This window comes from Neolamprologus brichardi, chromosome 4, assembly GCF_056152115.1.
Source record: "Neolamprologus brichardi isolate AB-2024 chromosome 4, ASM5615211v1, whole genome shotgun sequence".
Classification (NCBI taxonomy): Eukaryota; Metazoa; Chordata; class Actinopteri; order Cichliformes; family Cichlidae; genus Neolamprologus; species Neolamprologus brichardi.
Genome location: NC_142107.1, coordinates 11,821,451 through 11,841,643, shown reverse-complemented (window position 1 = coordinate 11,841,643; position 20,193 = coordinate 11,821,451). Strand labels below are relative to the sequence as shown.

The 20,193-nt window shown below is 41.6% G+C and overlaps 1 protein-coding gene across 4 annotated transcripts in view; it reads left to right on the top strand.

The window, feature by feature from the left end:
* The window catches only part of crebbpb (CREB binding lysine acetyltransferase b), a 42,205-nt gene that overhangs the window by 11,789 nt on the left and 10,223 nt on the right, over positions 1-20,193 (top strand). For 2 of the 4 annotated variants that reach the window (XM_006791440.3, XM_087839812.1), the window contains exons 2-19: positions 1,732-2,327; positions 7,659-7,826; positions 11,661-11,901; positions 12,767-12,880; positions 13,596-13,841; positions 13,931-14,027; positions 14,219-14,356; positions 14,455-14,572; positions 14,725-14,887; positions 15,040-15,096; positions 15,365-15,486; positions 16,008-16,196; positions 16,361-16,747; positions 16,984-17,160; positions 17,338-17,512; positions 19,149-19,267; positions 19,365-19,604; positions 19,785-19,873. In XM_006791440.3, the coding sequence (XP_006791503.2) occupies positions 1,732-2,327; positions 7,659-7,826; positions 11,661-11,901; positions 12,767-12,880; positions 13,596-13,841; positions 13,931-14,027; positions 14,219-14,356; positions 14,455-14,572; positions 14,725-14,887; positions 15,040-15,096; positions 15,365-15,486; positions 16,008-16,196; positions 16,361-16,747; positions 16,984-17,160; positions 17,338-17,512; positions 19,149-19,267; positions 19,365-19,604; positions 19,785-19,873 (3,436 nt within the window). Of the gene's footprint in view, positions 1-1,731; positions 2,328-7,658; positions 7,827-11,660; positions 11,902-12,766; positions 12,881-13,595; positions 13,842-13,930; positions 14,028-14,218; positions 14,357-14,454; positions 14,573-14,724; positions 14,888-15,039; positions 15,097-15,364; positions 15,487-16,007; positions 16,197-16,360; positions 16,748-16,983; positions 17,161-17,334; positions 17,513-19,148; positions 19,268-19,364; positions 19,605-19,784; positions 19,874-20,193 lie in introns of all 4 variants that reach the window. The other 2 variants (XM_006791439.3, XM_087839811.1) reach the window with 1 other exon arrangement.

Below are 20,193 nucleotides of genomic sequence, written 5' to 3'. Positions count from 1 at the left end.
CTTTTAAATCACGTCTAAAAACGTATTTGTTTAACCTGGCATTCAAGGCTAATTAGGGTAATTTACATCTGGCTTTGCATTTAGATTATGTAATTATTTTATTTATTTTATTTATATCTGTAATTTATATTTTATATTGCGATTTTTTTATTTTTTTTTTATTTTTTTATCTGTATCATGATTTTACTGGAAAGCACTTTGGTGTACTTCGGTCTTTAAAATGTGCTATATAAATACATTTTGATTTGATTTGATTTGAGGGTTGTGTCACAAAAGGCATTCAGTGGAAAAATCTGCCAAATGAAAATATGTTGAGCCACCCACTCTGGTAGCTCCTTCTGATTAAGAGAGCAGCTAAAAGTACCTTTTATTGTTCAGTAACTTCCATGAAGACATTGATTCACTCCAAACCACTATGTACTTTCCCCCATTGTTTTCTGAATGAATGAATATATAAATAAATACATAAACAAAACATTGCTGATTTCCAATAAAACTTTGGACGATAATGGACGATATTTCTAGTGTAAAAGAACAGAACTTCTATACAGCAGGGCTTGCAAAATTTCAAAATCACTTCGGGCAGGCACTCTTCAGTTTTTGGTAGCCCAAAATAAATTTAAGTAGCCTGAATAAAAAAAGAGATAATTTTTATTGTATAATATTGTAAAGGGAACAAAACATCAATTAAAAAAAATGTTAAAAATGACAATCATCAACTCAAATATCTGTTTTTAATTGAACAGAAGTTTCTGTGAACTTGTAAGAACTGTGTGGGACAGGGGTGGGCAATTCCAGGCCTCGAGGGCTGGTGTCCTGCAGGTTTTAGATCTCACCTTGGGTCAACACACCTGAATCACATGATTAGTTTGTTACCAGGCCTCTGGAGAACTTCAGGACATGTTGAGGAGCTAATTTAGCCATTTAAATCAGCTGTGTTGGTTCAAGGACACATCTAAAATCTGCAGGGACACTGGCCCTCGAGGCCTGGAGTTGCCCACCCCTGGTGTAGAACATGAATCTGTCTGTGTCAGATTCTGAATCTGAAATTTCCACTGAAGTTACTGATGAGAAAATGCCACTCGACGTTGAGGGCATAGCATCTCCTTCATCAGCTTTCTCTTCCTGTGCATTGCCCTCCATTTCACTGCTCTTTGTTCTTGTCGGGGTTTTATGATCCAGGTGTCTTGAACCTTTCAAGAAATCATCCAGAAACAAATCGACTTGTCAGGGCAAAAAGATTCAACTGTTTCCCCATTAATGGAGAGTTGCATGCAGTCATTTAGTGTTTCAGGGTGGTACGATGTACGATGTGTTGTCTTCACTCGGTTCATGCAAGAATATCCTCTCTCACAGATGGCTGTTGATGGAATAAGTGTCAGCATTAATTTCACCACCGCTCTTTATACATAGTTTGTGCAATTGCAAAATGAAAGTGAAAGCAAAAAACAAGCAAAAATTCAAACGCGATTTCAATACATCACATATTGAAAGAGGATCATTGATGCCAATGACATAATTACCCAGCTAAATTTGCGAAAGAATACAAAAGCACTGACATGTTTTTGCTTCCTATGATAGCCCGACGGGCAGGGCTCAGATGGTTTTTAGTAGCCCGACTGGAAAAAAACGCTAGGGACACATTGGGCTAGCAGTTTTGCAAGCCCTGTACAGTCAGCTAATAACTAACTGGTAGCTTATTGACTAATTCTTCCTTTCTCTCTTCTTCAGATCTCGTGTCACTGTTTGACCTGGAAAATGACCTTCCTGATGAGCTCATACCCAATGGAGACTTGGGAATGGGAATGTCCTCTAATGGTGCCCCAGGTGCTGGTCCTGGTCTTAACTCAGTGGTTCCTGATGCTGCTGCGAAGCACAAGCAGCTGTCTGAGCTCTTGCGACCGGGAAGCTCAAACAATTTAGGAGGTGGCCTGCCACAAGGAAGCATGGTGGGAAACCAGCTAGGTGGTGTGCTTGGTAAAAATACACTAGGGCAGGGATCCCCCAATCACCAGTCTCCCCAGGGCCAGAAGGGAGGTCCAGGACAAGGCAATGGAAGTGCAGGCATGGGCTTCAGCCAGCCTATGGGCCAGGTTCATGGTGGCATGAACCAGACAGGACAAGTGATTAATGGGGCTATGGGACCAGCAGGGCGAGGGAGACCTGGTCTTGGCATGCAGTACCAGGGCCAGTCCATGCAGGGGACACAAGTGGGTGCTGGACCTGGAGCTGGAAGCAGTGTGGTGGGAGATGCACTCACACAAGGAGGGCCACAGATGGGTGCGCACAACACAATGAGTGCACAGCAAGCAGGAAACATGAATAAGGTAAGGTTTGAAACTCTGCTCAGCTAACTTGAATACCATATTTTTCAGACCATAAGGCCCATTAAGCGAAACAAAACAACCAGATAAGTCAAGCTTTACTCAGCTCATTTTTCTTGCTTCCTCTACTTCCGTACCATTGATTCATTAATGTTGAATTGTCTCGCAGCTGCTCTGTTCACATGTTTTTGCAGTATATTAATGACTAACCTCGTGTTGTGGATGGATTATTTTAGCTGTTCTCCTGACTGAAGTTTGGTCCGTTTACAGCATCCTGCCATGCGATTGCATTTGTCGCTAACCGTCGGGAACCCTCCCATTAACTTTTATTGAGTGGAAAAAGTTATCCTTCATCCTCCAGCTTCACTGTGTTTAGGGCTGTTCGAGATAAACAATATGTATCAGATGACAATATAAAAACGTCTATCGTTTCCTTTCGTGGTGTCGCAAAATAAACTGTTTACGGCAATATTTGCCACTACAATGGTCATTGTAGTGGCAAATATTAATTTCCTAAAGTTCTCTCTTTCTGTTATATTTAATATAACCACACTACGGACGGACAAGTGCCTGTTTTTATGCGTTGTCGTTAGCAACAACGACAGTAAAACCATCGTGTGTCCGCTTGTTTATTTTCCACATAAACCTTTCACAATAAAGCTCAACATCCTGTTAAGACTTTTCAAAATAAACTGAACCACGTGAAAGATTATGCAGTGTTTATGGATGAGAAGCAAAAAAGAGCCGTCAGGTGCTAAAAAATAAACCTTAGACTCAAACGTTAGAACAAACTTTTCCCCGCAGCACTCCACTCCACAGCAGTAATAAATATTCACAAAGAAAACGGCAGGCGTTACAACGTATGTCTAAAAATGTATAGCTTCATGCATCGGTTAAAACACTCGACTCCAGGTACGCGACGCCCAGCTGGAAACACTTCACGCAAGTCGAGCTGCCCGAGATTCACAGAATTTACATGAAATGATACATTTTTGTGATTTATATCGTTATCAGGACGATGTCCTAAATCGGGATATGAGATTTTGGTCATATCGCACAGCCCTAACTGTGTTTATGTTATGCTAACATAGCTGTGTTGCTAGCGATCATGTAGCACATCACTATATACCAGCTAGTCCAAGTCCAACCCTACAAACGTAACTGCTGTTTAGTGTCTTCATTTATGTTGGAAGTGATGGATAGCAGAGCTGTACGTTTTAATTTTTTCAGAAATCTCTGTCAGAACATGCTAAATCATGTTTAGGTGGAAACTAGCAAGCTAACTTTCTGCTAACTTCTAACTCGGTTAAATTTAATAAATTCTGTTTTCATGGATGCCTGAATGTTAAACTTTATTGTTCCACCTGGCAAAGCAGCAACGCTGATCATTTTATTAAAGATCAAAGAATTTAGACTGTTTTTATTTCTCAATGATGTTGCAGTGTTCGTTTGACTTTGGGACCTGAAGCAGAGTTTACACCCACGCTGTCGATTTTTGAGAAAGTTGCGCCTTATAGTGCAAAAAATACAAGTACATACATTCTGAATAGGAATTCACTCAGGCTGTAGTCAGTGGTGTCAGTCATTGTGGTCTTACATGCTGCAAGTTGACACAACCAGGGCATGTGACGAGACCTGAAAATTGTGTCATCGTACTTCTACAAAGCGAGTCGAAGTTTGTGAATGAAAAATAATTTCCATGATGTGCTGCTGGTGCAGTTGGTTGTGATAATCTTTACTTTCACAGACTTTGAAGTGCTCATTGTGAGAACATGTCTTTCCTTTTGTCTGAGAGCTTTGCGGTTTGACAGGAAACCAGGGTTAAACCAGCAGGCTAGTTCTCACTAAGATTATTTGAACAGACATTGCCACATGAAAAAAAGCCCCTCCTTTCCTCATATAGACACATACGCAGTAATATAGGACTGTTTGTGTTATTTCATTGTTTAACAACATGTATTGCTTTGTATCTCCCTTATATATTATGTCATTTGTACGAAACTGAAACTGTCACCTTTTGATCGTACTGAGACACCATGATTATGTTTGAGATGAGGAAATGGGGTAAGAAGAATAGGTCGATTTGAACCAGCTTGTGAGCAGTATGACGTGCGATCAAGAAGTTTTGTGATTCGATTTGTAAAAAGGAAAACGTACTGTACCAGATTTCATAGCCATAGTTGTCTACTTGTGGACCGAGTGTAGTCTGATCAAATTGTTGTGATTTTTGTGAGGAAAAAGGTTAATTTAAAGTAAGAATTTAAAATATATATATATATATATATATATATATATCTTTGTTTCTTTTGTTTTCTTTTGTTTGGGCAGTGTGAAATGCACTTCACACACGTACACACACGCACAGTTCTTTGTCGCCAGATGCCACGTTTATTTATTGTTTACATATGTTATGACCGACCACAGTCTGACAGCTCCGGTCTCAGCTGATTTCCAGCCTCCCCTCCACTCCTCTCCCATCTCACTATAAAAGGGAAGGAAACCATCATCAGTCCAAACGCCATCAGCTGTTCTCACCTGCGTCTCCAGCACCGCCCCGTTGAGCTCACCGCACCACTCCTCCCCTGCAGCCACGCCCGGGACAGGCAGATATAGCGAACACAATTTTTAAATATGGAGCAATTTTTATCTTTTTAACCAAACAATTCATGTGAGCTGCAAGTAACATAGCATGATTATTATTTGAGTTTTTTTGAAAGAATTGAATTGAATTGCCATCATACAGTAAAGTGGCAATAGACAAAAAAAACCCTCCACCTTAAAAGAATCAGTTAATTTTAGTACAGCATTTTTACATCTGTCATAAACATTTATTAATCAGAATGTAAATACTTAAAGAAGAGAAGAAAATTAGATCCACTGAGAATGAGGGGAAAGAGTCGGTGCTTCTTAAGGCCGCTTTTATGCTTAACACACTCAGCACTGCTGTTTCGGAGTCACTTTAAGTGGCCATGCACCGCTGCCACTATTGCTAGGTTGACAATATGTCAAGTGTAGAAGCTAAGAGATTAACAGGTTACACATAAGGAGATTTTGACTTCTCAAATCAATGCTTGCGGTTTTGACCTCTTCTCTTCCTAAATCAGCGGTGATGTGGCAGCATTTGTCTCCAGGTGCGTGCGTGCGTCTTTCCTCAACTTTGCTCGACTTGCAAACAAAACTTGTTAGCGCTGAAATGGAAGAAGTTGAAATGTGAAACAAAGCGTTTCTGGACCCTTTAAAAAAAAGTTTTCTGCAGAAGTTCTCATGTTTTCCAATTGTTGCTGCAATCTCCCACTAAGCCATCTGGAAATCTTTGTGCTCCTATCGTTGAAATTCATGTAGAGACCAAACGGCTCATGCTCTCGTGTCTCCAGCCCAGCTGTGCTGCCCGGGCCAGCTTACAAGCTAAAACAACACCAAAGCGCACTGCACGGAACAACAGAAGCTGTCATGTCATTTTTGGCGCGTGCCACCATTTGCAGGCAATAACTGCCTGTAATACGTACAGATCATCAAGTGGGAGAATCCATGTGGGAGGCCGAATGTGTGAATGAGAGAGCGGCAGCAGGAAAGCATCTGTGTCTCTCTGTGTGGAGAAGTGGAAGGGGGAGGGGAGGCAGCAGTGCAGCGCTCTGCTCAGCTGTTGTGCAAGCTTTGTGTTGTCACCTCCCTTTTTTTTTTTCCTGGGCAAGCCCTGCCCAGCAGCGAAAGCAAAGCAGACTGCTGCTTTGGCCACCACAGAACAGCGTCAAGCAGAAGCAGCAGAACGGTTCAAGTTGAGGGTATCAGAGGGAACAAAAAGCTAATGTCGGCTGTGGTAATAAATGGTGGTCAAAGCTCTTGATAAGGAAGTATCTGTATGTGTGGCCTTAATGTTGTGTGATCGAGTCTGTTAATTTTGCGCCTGGTGAAGCCTGGCAAGACGCAGGAGATGATTGAAACTGAAATTTTATCCAAAAAAAAAAAGGAAATATGTTATTTTAAGAAATTGAAATAAGCTCCTGGAACACTCTTTTAAGAAGATGTCACACTTGCTGGCTAATAAACAGGTGTTATGTACCTTGAGCTAATTTTCCAATACGCACACAACTTTGGTAACATAGATACTGAAGAGTATTTGTAACCACATGCTTTTGTTCTTGCAGGTGACACATTAAATTGTCATTTTAATCAGTTCTACTTTCACTTGTTTTCTACAAAACACGTTCTCTGGGCGGCAGTGTTAATCGAAGCTGCAGATTCATTAGTTGTAGTTAGAGTACTATAACTTATGGACACGTCAGGATTTTCCAAGTCTGCTGCCAACACGTCTCACCAAAAGTTTCCTTCGTTGGCTGGGAAAGCAGGACGGTTCTGATGTCTTTCGGTCTCTTCATCCATCTTCCTTTTGTTTGGGATCATTTTCTGTGGACGATGGCGCAAATAAATATGGCCAACCTTTTAAAATCAAATGACTGATTGTCCACATAGTGGTATGTGGAGTAATCACTGGTGGGGGAAGGGGTTTAACCAAGAGGAAATGCTGAACTGTGTGTGTCAGTGATTAGTTCGGATTGCGAGTTTTCATGCAAGGCAGCTAATTTCTGTTTACCTTCAGTCAGACGGAGGACAAATGATTCGTATAAAAATCTGCTGGTTTGAAAAACTGCATGGAGCCCATGCTAGCTCCTTCACACAACAGCATTTACAGCTTTTTTTGTGTCATTCCCCGTTTCCCTGTGTCTCCCCACAGTGGAAGTGAAACATGTGGAGTAGAGTCATAAAGCCAAACACATGAAGGTTGAATTAAACTGGAATTATCCTTTAATGAGACTTTTCTTGACTGGGAAACACTGATGAGAAGACCATCACTTTGTAGACTTTGAAGGATTTGTTTTTTTTACCTGCGCTTTCAACATAAACAAAAACAACAACGGAAACTTATAACAAGCGGCAGCAGCAATGCTCCTTTTCTTGAAAAGAGAGTGCTTGAATTTGTTCTGTGTGTTCGTTATCAGATTAACCTCCTACGGTGCCCAGTAGGAAAACTCTTCTTGGGCTCCTGTTGACCTTCATTGGATTTGCAGTGTATGTTACAGTCTGTCCCATTTGCAATGAGACACAAGTGAGTGGAGAGGTAAAGGAGCTGTCCACTATGAGGGCATCCTTAGAACTGAAGAAGCTTCTCGGATGAGAGGTGAAACGTCTTCAAGTAACTTAAAGAAGTCCAGACGCTTTTCTTTGCAAGCTCCTTTGACTACGATGACCTGGATGACTGAGAACCTTCACAGACACTATGAGGGCATGCTGCACGATAGGTCTTCTAACTAGTCTGAATCCTGTTACTCACTGTAGATGCCGATGCCAGGAGCTCCATTTAGCCAGCAGTATGGCCAGCCTGGGGTGCAACAGATGGGGGCAGCGGGGGTCAACGCCCAACAACTGCAGAACAAGACAGCGATTTCCAGCAACCTTCCTCAGTTCCCTGCTGATTTGAAGGGAGCTGGGAGTGTGCCAAACATGGTGAGTGTCCGTCCGTTGTTTAAAAAAATAATAAACGAGGGTAAACGTCCCAGGCTTTAGTTTAAAGTTAGTTTCTGTCCTTGCTGCTACACATTAAATTCTTATTTTAGCTTTTTTACTCTGACACAACTTACTGAGCCCTTCCTGAACTTGTACCTGTTGGCCTGGTTTCAGCTTTTTTTCCACTGTCATCTTCCTGTTGTGGAGATGAGCACCAGGAGCTTAACTTCAGCAAGTCTGTTTCAGCGTACTTACAGGGAAAGTGACTCAGTCCTAGTAGAGCTGTTGCTTTTGACTGGTCAACCACAGCTGTCTGTTGTTGATCATCAAACAGATGTCAAGCAGGGACAGTAAAAACGGTGTTTGATAAACCGCGTGGTCTGCCTTACAATGCATTTCGTTGCACTTATGGTTATTGAGCATTTCATGTTCACCACTGTCTTCTGCACTGCTTTGCACTTGGTTCATGGTGTTGACATACACAAAGTTTAGTCACAGGAAGTCTCCGGGCTTCGCTGTTGCCTTTTAAAAAGATACATCCAAAGGGTTTAAAGCGCACCTCTTCTAACTTGGTGCTATCCACCGTCGACTTCATAGATGGAGCTCTCACTACTGCCACTGGTAAGAGAGGGAGAGAAACACAACAGGAAGTTTATTTCATGCTTCCAGCGTGATGGCACAGTAGCATAAGCTTGTTCTCATTGAGCAATGTATGTTAGTCAACCCTTATTACTGACCATAAGTGGACAGCAACCAGGATAAGAGGTTAAACTGTTTGAAATGGTATTTGGAGGGTTCTTTGTTTTTAAACATCTTTGTAGATCTTACAGTCTTATAAGATTTTTGGCAGTGTTGGCATGGTAGTGTGTGAGGTCGGGGATGGAGGATGGAACAAAATTTGTTTTCTTTAAAGTATTTAGTGTTGGAAATAAATCAACTGTTGTCCAAATTTAGTGAAGACTTGAGAAAGAAAGGATGACTTTTGCTTTAACTTTGGAGGCATTAAAGACTGAAAAAAGCATTGGGTGTTGAATTTTCCACTCACAGCATGCCTTAAAGTAAATCTTCTGTAGCATTTTAATAACCTTAATTAGCTTGAGACTATTAATTGGCCCGTTGAAGTTGAGTTGTTTTGATGTAGCGAATGCCAGCTCTAACAGTTTGGATACAACTCTAGTTTTAATGTTATTTTGATGGACTTTTTTTTTTTAATCCACTTGTGTATAATGTTTCACTTATCTGAGTATCCATTTAACATTAACAGTCGTTACCACTTTTTCCTGTGATTACACTGTATGTTGTCTTTGCTGTTAATGCAATGTTATACGTGACATACATGACTGACATATGCGATGGTGTGTGGGAGCACATGTGCCCGCACACATGTTCATATCAGCGCAACGGCACTCTTCCAGTTGAGTGTAGATGTGGGTACGAGCTACAGTGATCATTCACTTACAAACAAGAGAAAACAGACAGGGCATTTCTTTGTTTTTTGTTTTTTTTGTTTGTTTTTTTAGTTGGAGTTTAATGTAGCTGTGCACTAGCAGAGATGGTAGGTTAACTCTTGTGTATTTGTTGGTGAAAGAGAGTATGTGTATGAGGAGGGTTTGCAGTGTGGTGGGGAGATGGGTGCGCTAGTTTTTACGTGTGTAAAAACAGATTAAAGTTGGAGGAATTATATCAGTGGGGGGAAAAACTGAAAAGAATAGACCCCGGCAGATGACTTATTGTTTTAACCGTTCTGTCCCCACATGGTCAGTAAATTTTTTTGTGTGTGTGTGGTTAATGCTGGAAATGGGAAATTGTTTCACTTTCTCTCTCTCTGTCCGTCTGGTTCTCTCTGAACACGCTAATGTCTGCGACGGAAATATGTAAGCAGAGGCAGACATATTTGTCCCTAAAGTTTTGTCACTGTTTTGCATTTTCCCTCGTCGTCATTCCAACATTTTGTCGTCTCCTTCCAGGAATTTGCTAATATCTGTGATTCCTTACAGTGGGGGCAATAATTATTTGATCCCCTGCTGAATTTGTAGCTTTGCTCACTTATTAGAAATAAATGTCTCTAATTTTAGGTAGTTTTTATTTTAAATCGAGAAAGAATATCAATCAAAGTCCAAAAAAATATGACACACAAGTTATAATTTTGTTTGCAGTCAGTGAGTATTTGATCGCCAAGCAAAATTTGGACAATGTGGGAAAACCCTTGCTGGCAAACACATTGGGAAGATGTTTTTGTAGTTGGACACATCTCAAGAGTGATTTTGGTCCACTCTTCTTTACAGAAACTTTCTAAATCCTTTAGGTTTCTTAGCTGCTGCTTGGCAACTCAAAGCGTCAGCTGCCTCCACAGATTTTCTGTAAGATTGAGCTCTGGAGACTGGCTAGGCCACTGCATGTTCTTGTAGTTGGTCACCAGGTTTGGACACATCTCAGGAGGGGAATGTTCTTCTTCTTTAGCCCCTCCTTTTTGCCTTGGCAGTATCCTTTGGGTCATTGGTCGTGAATGGGTCTTCTAAGGTTACAATCTTCAGTCTTCTGGCTGTGGGAAGCTTCTCAGTAAAGATTTTATGGTATATGCCCCACTCATTGGCCCCTCAGTGTGGTAAAGTTGTCCTGTAAACTTAGCAGAAACACAGCCTCAAAGCACAATGTTTCCACCTTCATCCCTGACTGTGGAGATGTGTTCATTGGGTCATACTTAGCATTTCTCTTCCTTCAAACATGACAGGTCAAGCTAGCAAATTTAACACGGGCTTGTACATGTGCCTTCTTGAGCAGGTTGTCTTTGAAGGTGCTGATTACAGTTTGATTGATTACAGCATAGTGTGTTGCTAATGGTGTAATGCTTGGTGACTGTGGTTCCAACTGCCTTTAGATGATTGACAAGCTTCTCTGTAATTTTGGGCTGATCCACCATATTTTCTCATCATCATCCTCAATCCATGAGGCAAGATCTTGCATGGAGCTCCTTAACGAGTACGAAGATTTATTTTTCTTCCATTTCTGATTAATCTCACCAAGCTGCTTCTTGATGGGTCTTGCAGCTCATTGCAGCCTTGTGTAGGTCGACAGTCTTGTCTCTGACATTCTTTGACACTCTTTGGCCTTGTCCGTGGGGGTGCAGGCGATAGATTGGAAAAAACGATTCTGTCAAAATCTGCGTTTCATACACTCAAGTTGCAATCAGGGTATCTGCAAATGACTGATTGTAAAGGATCAAATACTTATTTCACTCAATTCATCTCAGCAAAACCCACAGGGCCCCCAGCACCAGCAGATGCACATTTCTAGGTTTTATGCAATGTGTTTTTCTGGATTTTTTCCCCCCGTTAATATCCCCTTTCTCTCCATTAAAACTGGAGGCTGTTCAGTTTTTTCTAAGTGAACAAACTTATAAATTCAGCCGGGGATAAAATTTCCCCCATTATATATTGAGACTGTGATGATTATTTATCATATTGAGGTGAAAGTTGTTGTTCTTGTACTGACAAATGTAAAAAAAACCCTGCAATTAAAAAGTAGCCAGAAATGCATACTGGGCTGCAATGACATTATGTGTAGTTGCATTTCCAGGGAGGTGCACATCAGGTTACCACGTAGATCACGTTGTGGGGTTTCATACCTATGATAAAGACTTAAATCTAAGGCCAAAAAAATATGCATAGCTTCAGTCAGGGGAACAATATTTTTCAATATGATATGATAATAACAATATGATCATTCATATATCCACATTAATTTTTTGCCTCCCGGGGTTTCACATCTGTGTCTGGTTTGCACCTCTGTGCGTATCCATCACTAACTTGTATGCGTATTGTGTGTTTATCACAGATGCCGCAACAGGTAGCATCAATGGTTCCTGCTCCCGGTGGTGTGTCCGCAGGCCCAACGGCCGACCCTGAGAAGCGAAAACTCATTCAGCAGCAGCTGGTCCTGCTGCTGCATGCACACAAGTGCCAGCGGCGGGAGCAGGCCAACGGGGAGGTGAGGACCTGCACCCTGCCCCACTGCCGCACCATGAAGAACGTACTCAACCATATGACCCACTGCCAGGCTGGCAAAGCCTGCCACGGTGAGTGAAAGTGATGAGTTTTTAGAGACTGAATTAAAAAATAAATAAAGAGAAGCCTTGGATCTACCCATATGAGCTTTTATGTGACCGTGTTCTTCTAATTTGGTATTTTATCTGCTAATTGCTGCTAATAATCTTATAAAAACGAGATTCCGCTTCTAACAGATGGGTTTACTGTGCCATGTGTTTGCAGCCATAATTAGAGCCTGTGATGTGGGCCTGATGCCATTTCATTTAGCATCTAAATAAAATGGCACCGGGCGTCGATGTCTTGCAAGTTTCATCCAAATGACAATAAACACCTGTTTCTTCAGACTCACACATATACCATCACCACAATAGTTTTGAGTGAAATTTCAAAAAACAAAAAATATCCATGAAATTTGCCTTTTTGAAAGGCATTATGAAGAAATTACTGACTTTAAATTTTAAAATGTGGCTTTAAAATAAAATGCTGAGGATGACTATTGTGTCACTTTTTGATTTATTGTTTAAATGGAGACAGTCCAATTGTTTCATTAACCAAGCCTCAGTGATTGACATTACCCAACAAAAGTTGAATCTTAAGTTACAAACAAGTTTCTCCTACAGTTTGGTCCGTGTCTGTTAGTCAGTAGCTCTGACAGTTGTTGGTAGTGATGAGGGCATCCAAGAGTTATAGACTTGGAAATTTGACATTTTATATATAAATATAAATTTTATAAATATTATCCTATTTTTTTCTCCATTTAACCAGCACCTGTTCTTCACTGTAGTGTGTAGATATTGGGGTTTGATAGTCTTGTGATTTTTGCCAGATACTCCTGAATTAACTGTCACCATCACCTCACTTGATTTTTCCTATTTGTGCTTTATTTTTCTCCAGTTGCACACTGTGCATCATCCAGACAGATCATTTCCCACTGGAAGAACTGTACGCGGCACGACTGTCCGGTGTGCCTGCCTTTGAAAAATGCAAGTGACAAAAGGAATCAGCAGCGTAAGTAACTTCAGCAGCTCCATAATTTTAATCTTAATTATTCATTAAACCCATATGAAAAACCCCCACATGGATTATAAAGAAGATATCTGAAATGCAGGTAACTTTTCAGTAAAGCAGTCATTACTCTGGGATAAGCCTCTCATGTTTGTGGTATAAAGTGGTGCCACCTGCAGGTTGTGTTTCACTGCCACTTCTCTGCTGGCTCGCAGACTGTGAGGGCTCGAGCTGCGAGAGGATTCCTCTAGAAATACTGGGCCTGTAATGTGACACCCAGGGGAGGGGCTCAGTGGCGCTTTTAACACTGGGGGCAGGTTCTTGGGACAGCATGCTCTCTAATTGGTTAAAAAGCCCTATGACAGATTTAAATCCCCCACAGAGGCAGCATGCTCCCTGTCAGCTATCAACACAGCAGGGAGCAGCACAGGGATGTCAAAGTCCCAAAAAGACTATTTGTAGGGAATCTTTTTTAAAATTTTCACATTAAAAAAAACGCGTTTTTCATTTTTATGTTTAAAATTGTTATAGTCATATACTAATCTTATTTTTTTCTAGCAATTTATAGGCTGACATTATTAATACAGGAGAGCATAGAAGCATAAAAGAACACCTGAAGCCGCATTTACTCCTCAGTTATTGCAGGCTATTACTTGAGTTAATTCTTTAATGTTAATATTTATAATGCAAAACCACTTATCCTGTTTTCTCCCTACAGCTACGCTAAGTTCATCTGGAGCCAGTCTACAAAATGCCATGAATACAGTTGGACCTGGCCAGCCCAGTGCAACAGCCATCAGCAGCGCTGCAACACAAATTGACCCCAGCTCCATGCAGAGGGCCTATGAAGCCCTGGGCCTGCCATATGGGAACCAGTCTCCTGCTCAGGTGCAGGGCCAGGGTCCATCTCAGCAAAACCCACAGGGCCCCCAGCACCAGCAGATGCGAAATATGAACCCGTTAGGTATGGAATAAAACGAAATGCCAGTTTAGAAGTTTGTGTATAGTTGCTTCTGTGCCAGTTTTTCATAAATTCTTCTGTGTGTTTACCAGGCTCTAATCAGATGAATCAGATGGCAGGAAGCATGGGTACCCCCTCCTCAAACCAGACTGGCATGCACTCTGATTCCTCGTTGTCTGCGCTTAGCAGGTAAGACTTTTCATTCCTTCTGCATCACTTGAAACGAGGTCTACTGTACTGCCCTTCCCAAAATAAATTTATGCCTCTCAAGTCAGTCATAAATATGTGTTCTCAGTCTCTTCGGTAATTTTTTTTATTTTAAAGAAGATAATTTTTCAATGTTATTTACAAATTATGTTCAAATTGCGTCCGTCGTACAGTCAGCTGATGCCAGATGGGTCAGTAGTAGGAGGCATGGGAAACCTCCCCGCTGCCACCCCTCTGTCTGCCACAGGGCTAAGGAAGGCCTGGCATGAACATGTTACTCAGGACCTGCGCACCCATTTGGTGCATAAACTGTAAGTGCAACAATAAAACAGCTGTGTTTGTAGATAGATGAGTTCTCATATGGTACAACAGGTTATATTTGCTTATTTTATTTCATTTTTTTCATCAGAGTACAAGCCATATTCCCAACCCCAGACCCAGCAGCACTGAAGGACCGACGCATGGAGAACCTGGTGGCTTATGCACGCAAGGTTGAGGGTGACATGTATGAGTCGGCTAACAGCAGGGTAACTTGATAAAGCATCTTCACACTATTCCACCTTCATCCTTTTTGAATATCTTTAAAGCTCTTTGTGCAGCTATCCTTGGCGACTGAGATAAAATAATTTTTAAAATATATTTTCCCCCCCCCTTTTTTTTTTTTTTGCCTCCTCACTAGGATGAGTACTACCACTTCCTGGCAGAAAAAATTTACAAGATACAAAAGGAACTGGAGGAGAAAAGGCGCTCCCGGCTTCAGAATCAGCCTAGCATGGGACCAGCTGGGCCACAGCAGCCTCAGCCCAACCCCATGGGCCCAGGACAAGCCATTCGACCTCCTAGTTAGTAACTTAAATTCTTAATCAGCCGTTGACTGTCCTAAGTTGACAGTACCTAAATACCTTATGTTATAATTACTTTAATGTTTCACAAAATTTCTGTTTTTATCTGAAAGCATCTTTTAAAAGAACCTCGACTTCTCCTGTCTTCTCAGATGGACCTACACAGATGCCTAACATGCAAAATCAGATGATGCCCCGCATACCACAAGGTATGTGTTCATCTTCTGGTTTTTGTTTTGTTTTTTTGGGGGGGGGAGGGTAGCACTTGAATTTGCATCTTTTATTTCTAACATGCTCTAGTGGTTTGTCTGTTGAATGCCACTTTTATTTGTTTAATTCGTCCATACCTGTTAAATTGCTCTGATACGGGATATCAAATTGATCTGGTTAAGTCTCCCTCATATCCCATTTGGTTATGCATTATTAAATTATATTAATTCCCAAGGATCTTAACAAGATATGTACTTGTCCCCACAGGAATGAATCAGTTTAACCCAATGACAGTGCAGAATACACAGATGCCTCAGGCACCCATGGGAGCAAGGACTCCCTCCCCCAGGAACCATCCACAGCAGATGAACATGAACTCCATGCCAGCGGTTAGATACACTCCTTTGTTTTTGTTTTTTTGTGTGTTTTTCTTTCCATTTTCTCTTGCCTTAAAGCAGTTATTTTTCTCTGAGCTCACTTGCTTGCTCCCTTAAATTTCTTTTCCCTCTTCTTGACCGTGAAATACACGAGTCTTTAACTGTATATTTAGTTAATGCTCTGTTACTATTGTCACACGGAAGCATCAATACGAAATGTGTTTCCTGTAGTTCACACAGATCTTGATTCATTTATGAACCAGCTGCTAATGAATAATCTGTACTGAAACTACTGCCCAGGCCTGGGCTTACAGCCGTCCCAGGTGTAGTTTGCGTCTGTATTCTTCTTTGAGTCAGCAGAGGCTGTTAAGTTTACACCACAGGACCTTCAGAAAAATAGCAGGATGCCCTTGTGGTAGCTTGCATGTTAGTAACATTTCCTTTAGAAACAAATTATTTTACCTGGCAGACACCTTCATAATAGGTGTTGTCTGTTGTTTTGATTTATCTATTTGATCTCTTTGACTTTACAGATGGGAATGTCTCCGTCAAGGATGCCTCAGACTCAAGGAATTATGGGTAGTCATGCTAATAACATGGTATCTCAGCCAGCCAACCAAGGCCAGTTCCTGCAACAGGGCCAGTTTCCTGTAAGTGCGGGTGGAGCGATGAATGTGAATATAGGTTTGGGACCTGCCATGTCACAGGCTAGTGTCACGCAGGTGAGAAAGATGCTGAGGTTTTTTCTTAATTCTCCTAGTCTTTTTATTGCACATTGCTTGTTTCTTTTTAAATATATAATCTTTTGTGTGTGACTTTGGTGTCACACGCTTTGTAAATGGTTGGTAGTGTTATTCTAATAGTGCGCACACCTTTGTTCCAACAGCCACAAAACTCTAACCTCCCTCTGAATGCACTGAGCTCCATTGGCTCTCAGCTGCCCTGCGGCCCTACAGCTCAGCCTGCCCTGGGTACCACCCCTCCACCCAGTGCCTCTGCCACCCAGCAGCAGCCGCCGCCACCACCACCGCAGCCACAGCCACACCATACTCCCACCCACTCCCAGATGCTTCCACAGCCCTCCACTCCCGTGTCTACGGGTGGGCCCTCCTCCACCCCAACCCACATACCTAGTGGCCTCCCTCGTCCCCCCTCAGCCTTGGGGACACCACCTGACCCTTCTCACCCTCTCACACCCCTGCAGCCCCAACCTGAGCCCTCCAGCCAGATGCAGCAGCCCACCTCTGTGCAGGCACAGCACCCCAGCACGCCGGTGAGATACTAGTTTTTCCCTGAAAAGCTACCACAGCTCTTGAATTGCTTATGCCTTTTTCACTTTCCTTTAAAGCACCATCCAGGTGTTTTAACCAAACAATATTTCAGATTTTATTTAATAAAATTTAGCTGTCAATATTTTAATCGCAGGAGGGGAAAAAGTTTTTTTTCTTATAAATCAGAATTATTTTTTAAAAACTGGCAGCACTAAACAGTTTCTGTTTCTGCTTTAAGTTGTCCCATCAAACAGCAGCAAGCATAGATAACAGAGTGCCTACCCCAGGCTCTGTGGCTGAACTGAGTTCCCAGCAGGCCCTGCCTGACATGAGCAGCACTGAAGCCAAAAGTGAAGTAAAAGATGAAGAAGACGACAGCAGTTCTCTGAAGACGCAGAATGATGTAAAAATGGAGGTATGTGCAAACTTTCTCCACCACAAATAAACCAGTTCTGTCAGTAAATCTGTCTTGTGGGATTTCAGTAACTTAATCTAAGGCATTATGCTTCCATGGGTGTCAAGTGCTTGATGGTTTGCTGCCTTATCAGTGTTGGATAGATGGTTAACAATCATTGTGTTCATATATAAGCAGGAGGAAGAAACCAAACCCCCAGTGGTGAAGAAAGAGGAGCCAGATGCAGCAGAACCAAAGCAGGAACCAATGGAAACTGAGGAAAAGAAGCCAGAAGTGAAGACAGAACCCAAAGAAGAGGAGGAAAGTGGGGCCAACAGCACGTCAACGACCACCGCTCAGAGCCGCAAAAAAAGTAATGTTTCTATATTTAGATAAAGGTGTAAAAAAAATAGACATAGGAAATTGTTTTTTGGTATTTTTCAGCATGCTTGAACACCCAAATGCTTGCTCTTTCTTGGTAGAGTGCTCAAGTTAAAGGTGTTACACTTAAACAGCAGCACAAGGAAAATGGCCTTTTCACTCACTCACAACACTTTCACTAAAATATCAATGGATGCTTTTCTGTGTATATAGGAAGAACACTCTTGGCCTCAAAATCTTGTTTAGACCCTTTTAGCATAACTGTCTTTGTGCAAGAGTTTTGCGTGATTGTCCACAAGTCTCATCAGACAGGTGAAAAGCTACATGTTGGCTAGCTGTAAATGTTCTATTGTTGAGGGTTGTTTTGCATAGACTATTTAAAACCACTCCACAACATTTCAAAGGAAATAGCCTATCTTTCACAAAAATAGTTGAGCTGTGAGCTGCCCAGCCCCGGAGGCAGGTCGCTGGCCTCAAACCACAGGATTTTCTTCCATCATACTTAACAGGTGGTCTAAGACGCTTCCTCTGAAAAGCCATTTTTGGTCAGAGCCTAACGACTGCTTTTGTGTTGTATTTGTTTGTCCAGAGCATGTTCTTGTCAAAAGCCCTTTCTTTTGTATTCACTGGCAGACTGTAGTTTTGATTTAATGCTTTAATAGGACAACAAAGAATTTTCTGGCATGTCTCCTGTACATGTTAAATGTATGTGATCACTAATGGCTGATGCAATCTGGTTCTTATAGTGGAATTCCAATGATCTGCTGTTTTAATTTAACAGATAAAGTAACTAGTTGTTTGAAGCCTTAGCCACTTGTAGATAATTTTCCTTATGGTGGAGCAATTTATTTATTTGTACATCTTTTTAATCCTTTGCCAGACTTAAAAGTATCTAGAGACTATTTTCTGAAGGCTTTTTAAATTCCTGGCATGATGACAGCAAACACTTCAAAAGCATAAAGAGAACCGGGCCCTGGATGTCAGAGGCAGGTTCCACTTGTCACTTCCCAAGAAGGCTGTAATCATTGACACCTAATCGTGATATCAGTGCGATTCCTTATATTTTTTTGTATTCGTCCCTTTTGTCAATTTTTATCAACAGCTTTATCTACTGGCAGCGTTTTTAAAAAAAGAACAGCATTTGCCTTTCAGACATTTTAACATGAAGTCAAATGTTTTATGGGTATTTTGTGTGTATGTGTGTTATTTAAGTATTTAAACTAAGTCTGGAGTTAAAATCTATTGAACAAGACACAATTTTATGCCTGCATCACCAGGCAGTTAATTTGTAAATGGTAAATGGACTGGTTCTTATATAGCGCTTTTTCTACTCTGTCCAAGCACTCAAAGCTTAAGTGCTAAGTATCTAACATTCATACACATCACACTCCGATGGATGCATCGGAGAGCAACATGGGGTTAGTATCTTGCCCTGGAGCAACCTGGGATCGAACCACCGACCTTCTGGTTAGTGGCTGATCCGCTCTGCCACCTGAGCTACAGCCAACCCCATTGAGCTGCACACCATTGAGTCCATTTAGTTAAGGAATGTCACAATTATTTTATTTTTAGACATAGGTATGCTGTTTATGTGTTTTTCCTCATGGGATTATTCTTGTCTTCTCTAGTTTTCAAGCCAGAGGAACTGAGGCAAGCCCTAATGCCAACACTTGAAGCCCTCTACAAGCAAGACCCAGAGTCCCTGCCTTTTAGACAACCTGTAGATCCAATGCTGTTGGGTATCCCTGTAAGTATACTCAATGATGTGCCTTTAGTCAAAGCTTCGAATTGTTATGGGTCATTTGCTCAATCCTGGAATTACTTCTCTGCTTCTTTTCCTGTAGGACTACTTTGACATAGTAAAGAATCCCATTGACTTATCCACCATCAAGCGCAAGCTGGACACGGGTCAGTACCAGGAACCGTGGCAGTACGTGGAAGATGTGTGGCTCATGTTCAACAACGCGTGGCTGTACAATCGTAAAACATCCCGAGTCTACAAGTACTGCACCAAACTGGCAGAAGTGTTTGAAGCAGAAATCGATCCTGTCATGCAGGGTCTGGGCTACTGCTGTGGCAGGAAGGTAAAATGGCACATCCTGGATAGTCAACACAAGCTACTTAGGGCAGCACACCATTCTGCTTACTGATAAAAGTCACTTACCCTTAGTTTAGTCTTTATTTGGCTGTTGACTTCAGATGAAAGCTGATTGTCACATTTACGTGTACCTTAATGTTTTGGGTTTTTTTTTCCCACCCTGCAGTTTGAGTTCTCACCGCAGACACTGTGTTGCTATGGCAAACAGTTGTGCACCATCTCGAGGGATAGCACCTACTACAGCTACCAGAACAGGTAAAGGTGCATGCTTTCTCTGCTGAAGGGATTGGCATGGGTAAAGAGGTGAAGAATTAATTATACAAAGTGGGTGTGAAGTTAAACCCTCAAAAGTACAGCATGACTAAAGATCCCACTTCACATTCACCATTCTGCAAAACTATAACCCAGGAATGTGGAAAAAAAATCATTTTACATTGTGCGCCACTTACAGCCCACTTTGATCTTAAGTGGTCCAGACTAATAAAACTGCCCTTTTTCTCCTTGTGTGGAAGTTTAACTTCACATTGAATCCCTTAGATACTCAAAAAAGTACGATTCCAATATTTATTGTTGTT